Here is a 12513-nt window from a genome sequence, read left to right on the forward strand (position 1 = left end):
CACCATACTATAGGAAGGATGTGGAGGCACTGGAATGGGTGCAGAGGAGGTTTAACAGGATGTTGCCTGGTATGGTAGGAAGATTGTATGAGGAAAGGCTGAGGCACCTGGGGCTGTTTTCATTGGAGAAAAGAAGGTTTAGGGGTGACTTGATAGAGGTGTACAAGATTAGATTAGACTTAGTGTGGAAACAGGCCCTTCGGCCCAACAAGTCCACACCGACCCGCCGAAGCGCAACCCACCCATACCCCTACATTTACCCCTTACCTAACACTACGGGCAATTTAGCATGGCCAATTCACCTGACCCGCACATCTTTGGACAGTGGGAGGAAACCGGAGCACCCGGAGGAAACCCACGCAGACACGGGGAGAACGTGCAAACTCCACACAGTCAGTCGCCTGAGTCGGGAATTGAACCCGGGTCTCAGGCGCTGTGAGGCAGCAGTGCTAACCACTGTGCCACCGTGCCGCCCACCGATGATTAGGGGTTTAGATAGGGTTGACCATGAGAACCTTTTTCCACGTATGGAGTCAGCTCTTACGAGGGGGCATAGCTTTAAATTAAGGGGTGGTAGGTATAGGACAGATGTTAGGGGTAGATTCTTTACTCAGCAAGTCGCGAGTTCATGGAATGCCCTGCCAGTAGCAGTGGTGGACTCTCCCTCTTTATGGGCATTTAAACGGGCATTGGATAGGCATATGGAGGATAGTGGGCTAGTGTAGGTTAGGTGGGCTTGGATCGGCGCAACATTGAGGGTCAAAGGGCCTGGACTGCGCTCTGTTTCTATGTTCTATGGTGACCCCCATGCATCTGTCTGGGAAGTGGAGCTAGTGAATTTGGATGCTGCTGCTAAACAATCTGGGTCAAGTTGTCTACAGCAGACATAGCATGTTAATAGTGGAGGAGGTGGATATTTATGCAAATGAAGTACCAGTCAAACTGATCGATCTTGGGTAGTATTGAATTTCTGTACAGGCCTGTAGAGATTATTCATCACACTCCCATATCGCATCTTTGAGGTGGTGGAAAGACTTTTGACTTTGGAGGTGAGTTAGTTTCTTTGAAAATACTTGTGCTTGATTTTAGTTGTGTAGTTGTTTCTGGTAAGTGTTGTCCACCAGTATATTAGTAAGCTCCTTACATTCTCTTTAACAAGGAATCGTGTGAATCTTGTTGATTTGCAGCCCAGCCCAAGTATTGGACAGCTTTTGCTGAATATATGCATGGTCTGCTTCATTATCTAGGAAACAATGTATCTGGATATCAATAATGGGCAGCCTCATTTCGGACCTTGTGATCTAATGGGTAAATTAGATAGCTTACTCTGGAAAACTCGAGTAGCAACATCCTGAAGCTGAGTTGATTAATCTCCCACTATCTCAACCTTTGTCAGGCCTGACTGCAACCACTGAGGAGTGTCCTCCTAATATCATCGATTTCTGTTTTACCTGTGTTCCTTAGTGTTACCATTTGTGGGCGGCACAGTGGTTAGCACTGCTGCCTCAGTGCCAGAGATCTGGGTTCAATTTCCCATCTCAGGCAACTGTCTGTGTAGATTTTGCACATTCTCCCCGTGTCTGCGTGGGTTTCCCCCAGGTGCTCTGGTTTCCTCCCACAGTTCAAAAATGTGCAGGTTAGGTGATTTGGCCATGCTAGAGTTGCCTGTAGTGTTAAGTGTAGGGGAATGGGTCTCGGTGAGTGGTTCTTCGGCAGGTTGGTGTGGACCTGTTGAGCCGAAGGGCCTGCTTCCACACTGGAAGTAATTTAATTATGTAGGTGGTGCTTTCATGTCAGGTGCAGTCGTGACCACAGAAGCTGGATTTCACAAATGAGAAATGCTAATCTGAAGTTACGATCTTAGCAGAACCCAAACAAAGCATTGGCAAGAAGATTAAACTGCCAATTTGTTGCCATTGACTCTTTTTTTTAAATTATTTTGGTTGGGTGTTGACTTATGGAGCAGTAGTTGACTGGGTTAGATTGGACAGACCTCTGGCCAGTAACTGTTGAAAGCTCAACATTCTGATTTTCTATTCCTTGCACTGCATCAAAACAAACTTCAATTGCCTCTCATCCTCTAACTTTTTTGACTGTTTATTATATCCCTCTTCAATATTTCTCCTCACTTGCCCTACTCACTTGCGATTGTCATATCTAGAACCTCTGCAGCAGTGGTTTCTGTTCCTGCCATTGCCTTATTGCCGACCAGAATCTATGAAGTTGGAACCTGTTTTACTTTTTCTGACAGTCAGCATCATCTGTGGCTATGGGATTAGTTTCCAAATGTAACATTCAGATCAACCTGCAACTCCTTTGACTGCTCCACATCCTCTAGCGTTAAACATTATTTCCATTCAGCAAACTAAAAGGTTCTCCTCAACTTGTATCACTAATTCTACACTTTCCCTGGTCTCTGTTTGCAACCTTTAGTTTGTTAATTGAATTGAGTTGAACATTAAAAGCCTCACTATTGACCCAGACCTCCTTAAACCTTGCTTTGGAAGCACTTCAGCTCAGGAAGTTCCATAACAAGTATCTGATCCTGCATAGAAGTTTTTGAATTTCAAGTGCCCAGAAAGAAAACATCTCCAGAAATGGAGAAAGTAGGTTGAGGAAGTTTAGAGGTGTGAAGGATACCTGGAAACAATCAGATCTAGCACTTTCTGAGACCAAATCGAGAGAGCAAAATAATATGCATGTTGGAGGTCTAAGGCTGTGGCAATACCCTGCATGTCCTGCAAAATCCATTATGAAAGGTAATTGACCTGAAACATTACCTAAGGGGTGAAATGGAGTTAATGCCAGAACTTGATCGTTCCTAGTAGTTTGATCTTTGAATGGGATTAGAAAGGCCATTTTAGGCAGCAACTTTTAAGGGAGTGGCTGATCGTGTTTGGTGTTTGTTTGGAGGAAAAAGATTTGGGGATGGACACTAAATGCTGGCCTAGCTAGCAACAGGCATATCCTATGAACACAAAGTAACAAGATGATAGTGAAGTGGAGAAGAAAGCAAGGTGAGTTGACATAGGGGTTGAAATTACCAAGTATAGTCACAAGAGAAGGGAAGATTTCTCTGGGTGCTAGACACTCCACTCGCTATGAGATGCAAGTCAGAAATATGATAATTTTTCCTTTGTGTCTAGCTCCAATATTGCTCAAAGTTCAACACCACCCAATGAAAACTCCTGTTTTGAAACCCCATGCATCACAAATATTTAATTCCTCCCAAATCCATGTACTGAGTGCAGCACATTGTGTTGCACTACAAAAAATACTTCATCCATGTAGAAGGGCAGGCCAAATGTCCATGGGAACACCACCTTCCACATTCTTATCTAAGCTTTGCATATTCTGACTTATAAATGTAACAATTCCTTCATTAAGATCAAAATCATGAAAATTCCTCAATTGGATTGTTTAGTGCAATTATTCAAGAAGGCAACTTACACCATCTTTCGCCCAGAAGTCTTTAACCCATAGTATGTTTTGTGGTCAGTTAGATATTAATTATTGCTGGGTTTGCCAGTTACTATCCACAATCTGAATTTACAATACCTAACTTTTCAAAAGGCTTGCTGAAAACTGGAAATACCTTGGTAATGAGGTTTGGGAGATTAAATCAATAATGGGCTAAAAGAACAGTTTAAATTAGAACAGTTTGGAATTATTTTGTTCACTTTGCATTTGGGTGTTATATCCAGTTAGAATACTTCAGTGAAACAATTACAGTTCAAATTTTTCATGTTTCTCATGGCAATGCCTGCTATCAGTGAGAAACATTTTAAAAGCTTAGTGGTGTTCACAATGCAGCCTTGGAATGGGAATGTCTAGCTTTATCAAAGACAGGCCATGACAACCTGGATTTTGGATCTTGTTTTTTTTTGTACACTGCCCTATGGTTCTTAAAACTGCGTGGCTGGCTTGTTTGAATCCCTCTCAGGTTACTGATTTACTGAGTGATGGTCTTCTATCATTGTTTTCAAAATTTGATACTTAAAATTGGCAGTCATAAGAGAAATCTCTTTTTACAGCATTACAAAACAATATAATTGATACTGTATACAGCATTTCCTGTGACACCAGTTAATTTATTTCAAAAAAAAGTTTGCATAGATAACTAAGTCTCCCAACAATCCGGGCACTTCATTATTACATAAACTTCATTAAACCACTCCTTTTGGAACGTTGGCCCAGTTGGAGAGCAATAGCCTGGCTTGTTGGCCTCTGGATGTGTTCCAATGATAACCGAAATAGCCTTAAAGTTATGTTGGTGTTTTAAAACAATTACCATTTTATTCTTGTGGGAGAAATTGATATTTTACTAAGCTTTTTGGGCAAACAAAATTGTTTTCCAATTTTTTTCCTCATGCTGTATCAAAGATAGCATTTCAGAAAATAAAATGATCTTAAAATCTGTTTTGTTTTGAGTTAGAAATGTTTGCACCTACAGTAGATATTTCGAGCTTTTGTTCATTTCTAGTTACCTTCTTTCTTGCTTCTTTTCAATAGTTCAAGCTTATATCACAAGCCTATGAGGTTTTGTCAGATCCTAAGAAGCGAAATCTCTATGACCAAGGTGGTGAACAAGCCATTAAGGAAGGAGGAGTAGGGGGTGGTGGTTTCTCCTCGCCGATGGACATCTTCGACATGTTCTTTGGTGGTGGTGGCAGAATGCAAAGGGAGAAAAGAGGTACATGAAGTAATTTCCCTAGTTCGTTAAAGATTTGGGAAGGGAGGAGAAATTTCTCTCATTTGTCTTGTAGAAAGACAGGGTTGGTGAGTAACATTGCCACTTAAGAATACATATATATTTTTATCAGAAACCCAAAATTTCTAGCCATTTGCCTATATAATATTCCATTTGTCCAAACTCCGATCTTAGACGTTTAGAAGTCATGCAGTTTTTACCTCTTGTTTATTTTACATCAATTTTAAATTAATATTCCAGGGAGCTCCATCTTGCAAAATATTGCAGATGCTGACACCCAAGAAATGGTAGGAATACCCTGCAATGTTTTGGAGAGAAAATGAGTGTAAATATTAACATGCATATGACCTTTCATCTGAACTATGAAAATTTTGGAAATTCAATAGCTTTTAAACAAAAGCAGAGGCAGACAAATGGATAATGGAGGAAAGGACAAAAGTTTTGGCAGGGTGGAAGGTAGATGTGATTAAATAACAAAAAAGTTGAATGTACAGGGGTTGGTGGCTAGGGGGCAGTTAAACAAATGAGTCTGTGCAAAAATGGCAAATAATTAGTGGCAACTAATGTCTGAAGTAAAAATGGAGTGTGTAGGTTGTGATTGAAAGCTGTTGAACTTTATTTTGAAATCAGAAGGCTGTAAAGTGTCTAATTGAAAGATATCAGTATTCCTTAGACTTCCATTGAGCTTCACTGGATCAGTGTAGGGGGCTACAAGTAGAAATGTAATGAAGGCCTGAGCTCCATCTAGATTCTATTGTAGTTTGCTGTAACTCAGCTTGTTTTACTGCTGAAATCAGTGAGTTTGTTAAAATTAAGCAAATCTAAAGAACACATTTTCTCTTCTCCATTTACTACAATAAGTCTTCAGTTTATTTCCCCTCAAATGTGCAGTTTAAAAAGTGGTTATATAATCTTCCAGTAAACAAAAATACAATAATGAATGTTACCTGTTGAATAATTGGTCATTACAAATAGGTGTAAGGTTCACACTGGAAATGGTCTCTGGTATACATCACAAAGGTGTTTTCCATAATATTCAATATTATTCAATAATCCACCATTTTTTTAACCTGTGCAACATGTGCTTTTATCTAGCATTTGTACATGAGTTGTGACCCATAACAAAACTACAGTTCTCACTAAGTATTGGGAATCTCACTGACCTATACTTGAACTTTGTGTGCAGCTTATGGTGCAAGCAACATACTTTTGATTTGTCTGGGAGTCTTTTGTATATGATCTATTTCATGCATTGAGGACTTGCCAACTAATCACCTGTAAGTGGTTCTTTGTTCTTTGGCCAGGAGCATTTTGCATTTTCAAGTTTGTCAAACTAGTCTAATTGGTCCATAAATATTGGTTAAGAATTTGAGTGCTAGCTTTGATAATCTAATATGCAACTATACAAAAAGATGGAAGCTTTCAACCATTTGAAATTGATTTCAAGATTCATTGTGTGCCTATATTTAGGTCAAGGACACTAGGTCTAAGCATATTTTTCCATCTCAAGCCCTGGTTTTTGATTACTTCAATATGCATCCATTTTTTAAAACATCCTCATTGTAGAAACCATGGGTAAATGCATAAAATTGACTTAAGTGCCTGGAGGAGCCAAGTTAAGTAACTCAAATATAAACGTAGGACTTTTTTTCCAAGCATGCTAGTTTGGCAGCTTGAACTGTCGACAATGTTTTGCTTGTATGTCAACAAACTTAACTCTTGTATTAGCTTCATACTGGAGGAAAGCACTGTTTTAATTAGGAGAGCCTCTATTATTTGGCATTTGAATATCTAAATTTCGGACTATCCAACAAAGTCCCAATGCTTGGCTATACTCTTGTCCAACATTCAATTATCCAAGCATTCGACTACCTGACAAAATACACCCTGCCCGTGTCGTTTGGCTAATCAATGTTCCTTTGTACTTACCAAACACTTTTTTCTTACAAAAATCAGTGTCAGCCTTTGAATATAGTTTTATTTGTCTTGGTTGCATTTTTGTATCTAGGCAAGGATGTTGTTCACCAGTTGCCTGTTTCACTTGAGGATCTGTACAATGGAGCCACAAGGAAACTGGCCTTGAAGAAAAATGTCATTTGTGATAAATGTGATGGTGAGTATGCAATCTTATTTGGCTTGACCTTGAAATAAAACTCAACATTGAAAATCTGGCTAGCATCTATCCAATTAGTGTGGTGCTGACAGCTCAATAGCATTGCATAGATTGACAGATGGTGTAGTGGGGTGGTTAGTTTCTGGAATGGTGGATTGAGTTCTGCAGCAGGAACTCTTCACTGATGGTAAGACCTTACCTCATTAGAGTAGTTAGAGATGAAAAGGAGTGATTTCAACTCAAGATAATAGCAGTACTCGTGGAAGCAATGAAGATAAAATTCAGGGCAGTATGAAGGTGGAGAAATAGAACTTTGCAAATTAGAGAATTAAAAAAAAACGTGGTGGTAGTAATAGTCTAAAAGTAGCCCAGGAACTGGAGACAATTGAACAGGGAACATAGTTCATTTTATCAGACTTATTTTATATATGTTACTCTTACTCCAAAGGGAAAAGTTAATCAAATTATTTGCAAAAGTGTATTAATGTTTAGTGGTTCATGAAGATGAGAAAAAAATGGTTAGAAATTTATGATCCACCAAAATGTTACCAAGAAATTATTTAGGAGTGGAAGAAGAAAATTTGAATGTAAACTAGTGACAAATATGAAGGCAAGCAGCAAAAGGAAAGAGCTTTTGCAATGTGAAAAGGAAAAGGTGTGGCTAGGACAAATGTGGGTCCCTTACAGGTCTGGATATGAGCATTTCTAGTGCACAATAGGGAAACTACAAGATGCAGAAATAAGATGTGTGAAGCTGAGAAGCAAGTGAGGTGGACTTGCTGAATTGGTAAGTTTTTTTTGCAGATGTTTTGTCACAATACTAGTAACATCATTGTGCCTCCGGAGAAGCATTGGTGTTGAGAGGTGACTTGCCTGCTGTTTGCTTTCCTGGTTGGCTGAGGTGGGTGGTTGGTTGCTATTGGTTAGTAAGTGGGGTCTAACTCCAAATGATTTAGATTATTAGATTAGATTACTTATAGTGTGGAAACAGGCCCTTCGGCCCAACAAGTCCACACCGACCCGCCGAAGCGCAACCCGCCCATACCCCTACATTTACCCCTTACCTAACACTACGGGCAATTTAGCATGGCCAATTCACCTGACCCGCACATCTTTGGACTGTGGGAGGAAACCGGAGCACCCGGAGGAAACCCACGCAGACACAGGGAGAGCGTGCAAACTCCACACAGTCAGTCGCCTGAGGTGGGAATTGAACCCGGGTCTCAGGCGCTGTGAGGCAGCAGTGCTAACCACTGTGCCACCGTGCCATCCGAATGTTTGTTAATGGAGTTCCGGGTTGCATGTCAGACCTCCAGAAACTCCTGTGCATGTCTGTTGGCTTGCCCTAGGATGGGCATGTTGTCCCCGTCGAATTGGTGTGTCTCTTTGCATGGATACAAGTGATAGTTGATCATGGCTAGTTGGTGCTTGTATATCCTGATGGCTAGTTTTCTTCTGGTTTGTGTTGTATAATGTTTGTGGCAGTCTTTACATATTGTTTTGTATATGTTGGTTCTATTGGTTGTGAATGTGGGATCCTTAATATTGCATCTGTAGCTGTTGTAATGTATTTGTCAGTTTGTGGGCTACCATGATACTTAAGGGTTAGAATAGTCCAGTCATTTCTAATATGTCCTCTATGCACAGCAGGGTGACCAGTGTATCCAGACATGTTGTCTTCCTGTTGTGTAGACATCGGTGGATTATGCTTTTTGGATAACTATTGTTTTTGAAGGCATTGTTTAGGTGTTCTTCGGCTTTGCACATCCCTGGGATGCTACAGTGTTACGGCTCGCTTGAACAATGTTCTGATGCAGCTCCGTTTATAGGTGTTGGGATGGTTGTTGTTTAGTTCAGTACTTGATCTGTATGCATGGCCTTGCAGTATTTGCTGGTCTGGACCTCACCATGGCCTTGCATTCGAGGAGGTGCTGGTGTTGGACCATTATGTTCCGGAAGGGAAGTCTATTGTTCTCTTTAATGAACTTTATGCTGGTGAGGATGTTTGAGTTGATGGATTTCTCCTGATTTAGTGCACTTGGTAATAACAAAGGTGTCATCCCCATAGCGGATCCAAAGTTTAGGCTGGATAGTGGCTGTCCATTCTAGTTTAGGGTAACTGTAGTGTGGTTTTCCATTTGTGGTGTTGCGTGTTGCCATCTATTGATAAGTCTGCTAGCAGTGTTAGCTTTCTTGATGTAGTATGCATTTATATGTATGACTGTCATGTTCCTTTTGTTTGCAAGTATTAAGGGTGTTCCATTCATTTTTTCCTGCTTAGCTTTGTGGTTTGTCTACCTGATGGTCTGTCAGGTATCTTCAGTGAGTCTGTTGTTTCTAGAATAGATATTAATGCCCCAGAAAGTCAGTTTTATTGGCATATCTGTGGTTATAGTTCAGTCTGCATAACAGGACAGCTTTTTTGGTGTCTAAGCAGTCGGTCAACAGGTTCCTTATCCAAGATCAGTGTCATTGCTGCGGGTGAGTTTAGTTTCTCCTGTAGGGCCAGTCTTTTCATTATCTTGGTTGTGTATTGCTGGCAAAGCACAGTAGGTCAGGCAGCATCCGAGGAGCAGGAAAATTGACTTTTTGGGCTGGGGCCCTTCAGGAACCAAATCCTCTCGTCTGCCCTCTCGTATCTCCAGTATCTGCAGACCTCACTGTCTCCTTTTCATTGTCTTGGTCTTCAGTTGCATTATGGTGGTGCTCATTTGTGTTGTGGTCCATTCACGGTCCGTTGGGTTGGAATTTTTATGGCGTGCAGTTTTGTTCGTTTATGAAGGTGGTTGTGGGCATTCTGCTACCACTCAATTCAGCAAACCAGGAGACACTTATCAAGTGGGACAAAACACTAACTTTTAAGAGGTGCACTGATGTTACCTAGTATGGTGATTAAATGTCTAAGCAAACTTACCAGCTGCAGTGAGCAAGTCAACAATCATCCACACACACAGCTACAAATTGTCCCAGAACTGAGCCTACAAGCGCAACATGTTCAAACTAGTCTGACAATGGGAAACTAATGCTATCTGATGGAGTTCCACCATGCGCAACTTCATTTCCTACATAAATGTCTCCGAAAACAGGTACTACCACAGTACAAAATACAAGTCACCTCTCAGCACCCCACAAGCTCAGGACAACAGGTGCAGACTGCTATATACAGAACATGAATGGACCAGAACACTAGAATGAGCCATCACCATGAAACAACACCAGACCAAGACAAGGAAAATACTGGCCCTACAGGAAAAACTAAACACACTCTCTCAGCAACAACACTGACAAATTAGGCACTTGTCTGTCTGACTACTCACACCAAAAAAGCTGTCATGGTACAAAAACTGAACTATAATCATATGCCAATAGAACGGACTTCCTAGTAGCATTAGTATCTACTCTCCATTTTTTAAAAGGAAACAATGGACTTGAAGGAACTCAACAAACAATCAGGCTAAAGTAGCCACAATACTAACTAGAAAATGTGTGGAACACCCTCCACCACATTAGAGGAAAGCCCTAGTTGGACTCGAAAGTCAAGAACAGTAATCTTACTTGCAGACAAGAGGCACGTGACTATCATGAAGAGCACAATGTAGAAAAAGCAGTAGATACCAACACTTACCAACAGATGGTGACAGACCCAGCACAACTGGAAAACCACACTACAGCTACCCTGAAAAATCTACTCAAAATGGGGTGAATTCACAAGATTGGTTACAAAATAACTGAATCCAGAGCTGCACTGATGTTGCCTAATATAGTGACAAAACATCTGCAAACTTACCAATTCAGCGAGCAAGTCAACAATCTCATCTATGCCCTGAGCTAACAACCTTCCCAAAACATCAAACACCGATAGGTGCAAAATGCTCAAACTAACCTGACAATGGGAAACTAATGTCATCTGACAAAGTACTACCATGAGCGCACCCTCCTATGGACTCCCCAAGGCGCACAAACCAGAGGTCCCCTTCAGACCCAAAGTTTCACTTTAGGGTACACTGACATAAGACTAGCAAAAGAACAAGGGAGACTGAAACACCTGGTAAGCAGCTCAATCCACTCTATCCAAAAATTATTCAACATTAAAAACCCTAGAATAGATGCAGATGAGGTTATGATCTCCTTTGACATGACTGCACTATTTACCTCCATTGACATCTCCCTAGCCAAGGTAAACATTAGCCTTGCTGTTAGACTGATCAGTAATGCAGACTCTCAACAACACCAACACCATCTGCATGGACATCACCCTCAATTTACTGGATCTGTGCCTCACAACCCATCAATATAACCACATCCTCACCAGCATAAAGTTTGCCGAAGAAGAGAACAACAACAGACTTCTTTTCCTGGATGTAATGGTTGAACACAAGGCCAACTGTAAGCTGCAGATCATATACAAGAAAGGCCACCCTTACAGATAAAGTAGTTGTTGGGACGGACCCGTAGAGTCTCGTCTCCACGTGTTCTTTTGGAAGGAGAGATCAGACCGGCTAGAGTTTGGAGCAAAAACACCGTTTATTACAGAATCAAGACTGGCAAACTATACAACGAATTCAAAGGCATGCAATTCGTTGGAGAAGGCGTTCTCCCTCCCTCTACGGTCCTGGAGCAGTTATACTTCGCGCTTCCTCGAGTTCCCGGTCAGGTTCCCCTCGTTCGGATCTCTCATTGGTCGGTTCACCTGTCTGTGAAGGGATTAGTGTCTCTATTGGCTGCCCCGAGATACCTGTCCAGCTCCTGCTGTGCTGAACAATGGGCAGACATCCTGGGTTCAGCAGTTTCCGATCTTGTAATTTAAAAGTTTATTGTCTGGAAGGGTTTCCTCATTGCTATCCGCCTGGCTGTCTGGGTGTTCACAATAGTTCTCCATAGTTGAATATACAGGTATTATCATTTAACACAGGACCCGAATGAGTTTGACGTCAGCGGAGGCATTAGCAAGTACTTTATCAATCAAGTGTAGTATCGGTGCGATTTACACTATCCGATAGTTACCGGTTTCCTTTATTAACAATGAGATTGTAACAGGATGATCTGAAACTGACGGACATGTTCTAATCCCTAAGGAATGTGGCCTCAGGCAGTCAGTCCTGCAGTGGCTGGGTTTACTTTACATGGCTGTGTTTTAGCTGGTACCTGACAGTGTCTGCTTTAATAATGGTGCTTCCCCTCCCTAGCCCCAATGTAGGTACCCCGATAGCAGATTATCCCCAACATTCCCTCCCTTGGCCTCGAAAGAGGCCACACCCCCTTATCCCATAAAGAACGCAACCCCACGAGGCGACCGGTGTCCGGTGTTGTATCGACCTGACTCACCGGTTCTAAGGAGACAGTCATGTGGGGATGAAGGGTGCCCTGAAAAACGCGCCGCTACACAATTAAGCAATAGATAGTCACAGTTGAAGTAATTGAGGCAGTGTCTGCAGAAATAACGAAAAACACAGGATTAGACAAGCATTGCAATAAGTCATTCAGAGCTGGCGAAACGTACGCGAGTGCGTTAGAATGAGTAAGCCATTTAGTAAACAAGTCTGTAGTCCAAAGAGCCGGCAAATGTAAATAGGCGTTGTAAGTTTGGAAAGGGAGTAGGAACAGCCTGGTACCAGCAGCTAGGTACCCGCTAGAGATGTGAGACCCAGTGTGAAACTGTACTGTGCCCCGGTGGTCCCGTAGATCAGTA

The 12513-nt window shown here is 41.6% G+C and overlaps 1 protein-coding gene across 1 annotated transcript in view; it reads left to right on the forward strand.

The window, feature by feature from the left end:
* LOC132834660 (dnaJ homolog subfamily A member 4-like) overlaps window positions 1-12513 on the forward strand; it is a 39464-nt gene that overhangs the window by 8508 nt on the left and 18443 nt on the right. The window contains exons 3-4 of the mRNA XM_060853595.1: window positions 4513-4693; window positions 6720-6824. Coding sequence (XP_060709578.1) covers window positions 4513-4693; window positions 6720-6824 — 286 coding nt within the window. The remainder of the gene's footprint in view (window positions 1-4512; window positions 4694-6719; window positions 6825-12513) is intronic.

Source organism: Hemiscyllium ocellatum, chromosome 42, assembly GCF_020745735.1.
Source record: "Hemiscyllium ocellatum isolate sHemOce1 chromosome 42, sHemOce1.pat.X.cur, whole genome shotgun sequence".
Lineage (NCBI taxonomy): Eukaryota > Metazoa > Chordata > Chondrichthyes > Orectolobiformes > Hemiscylliidae > Hemiscyllium > Hemiscyllium ocellatum.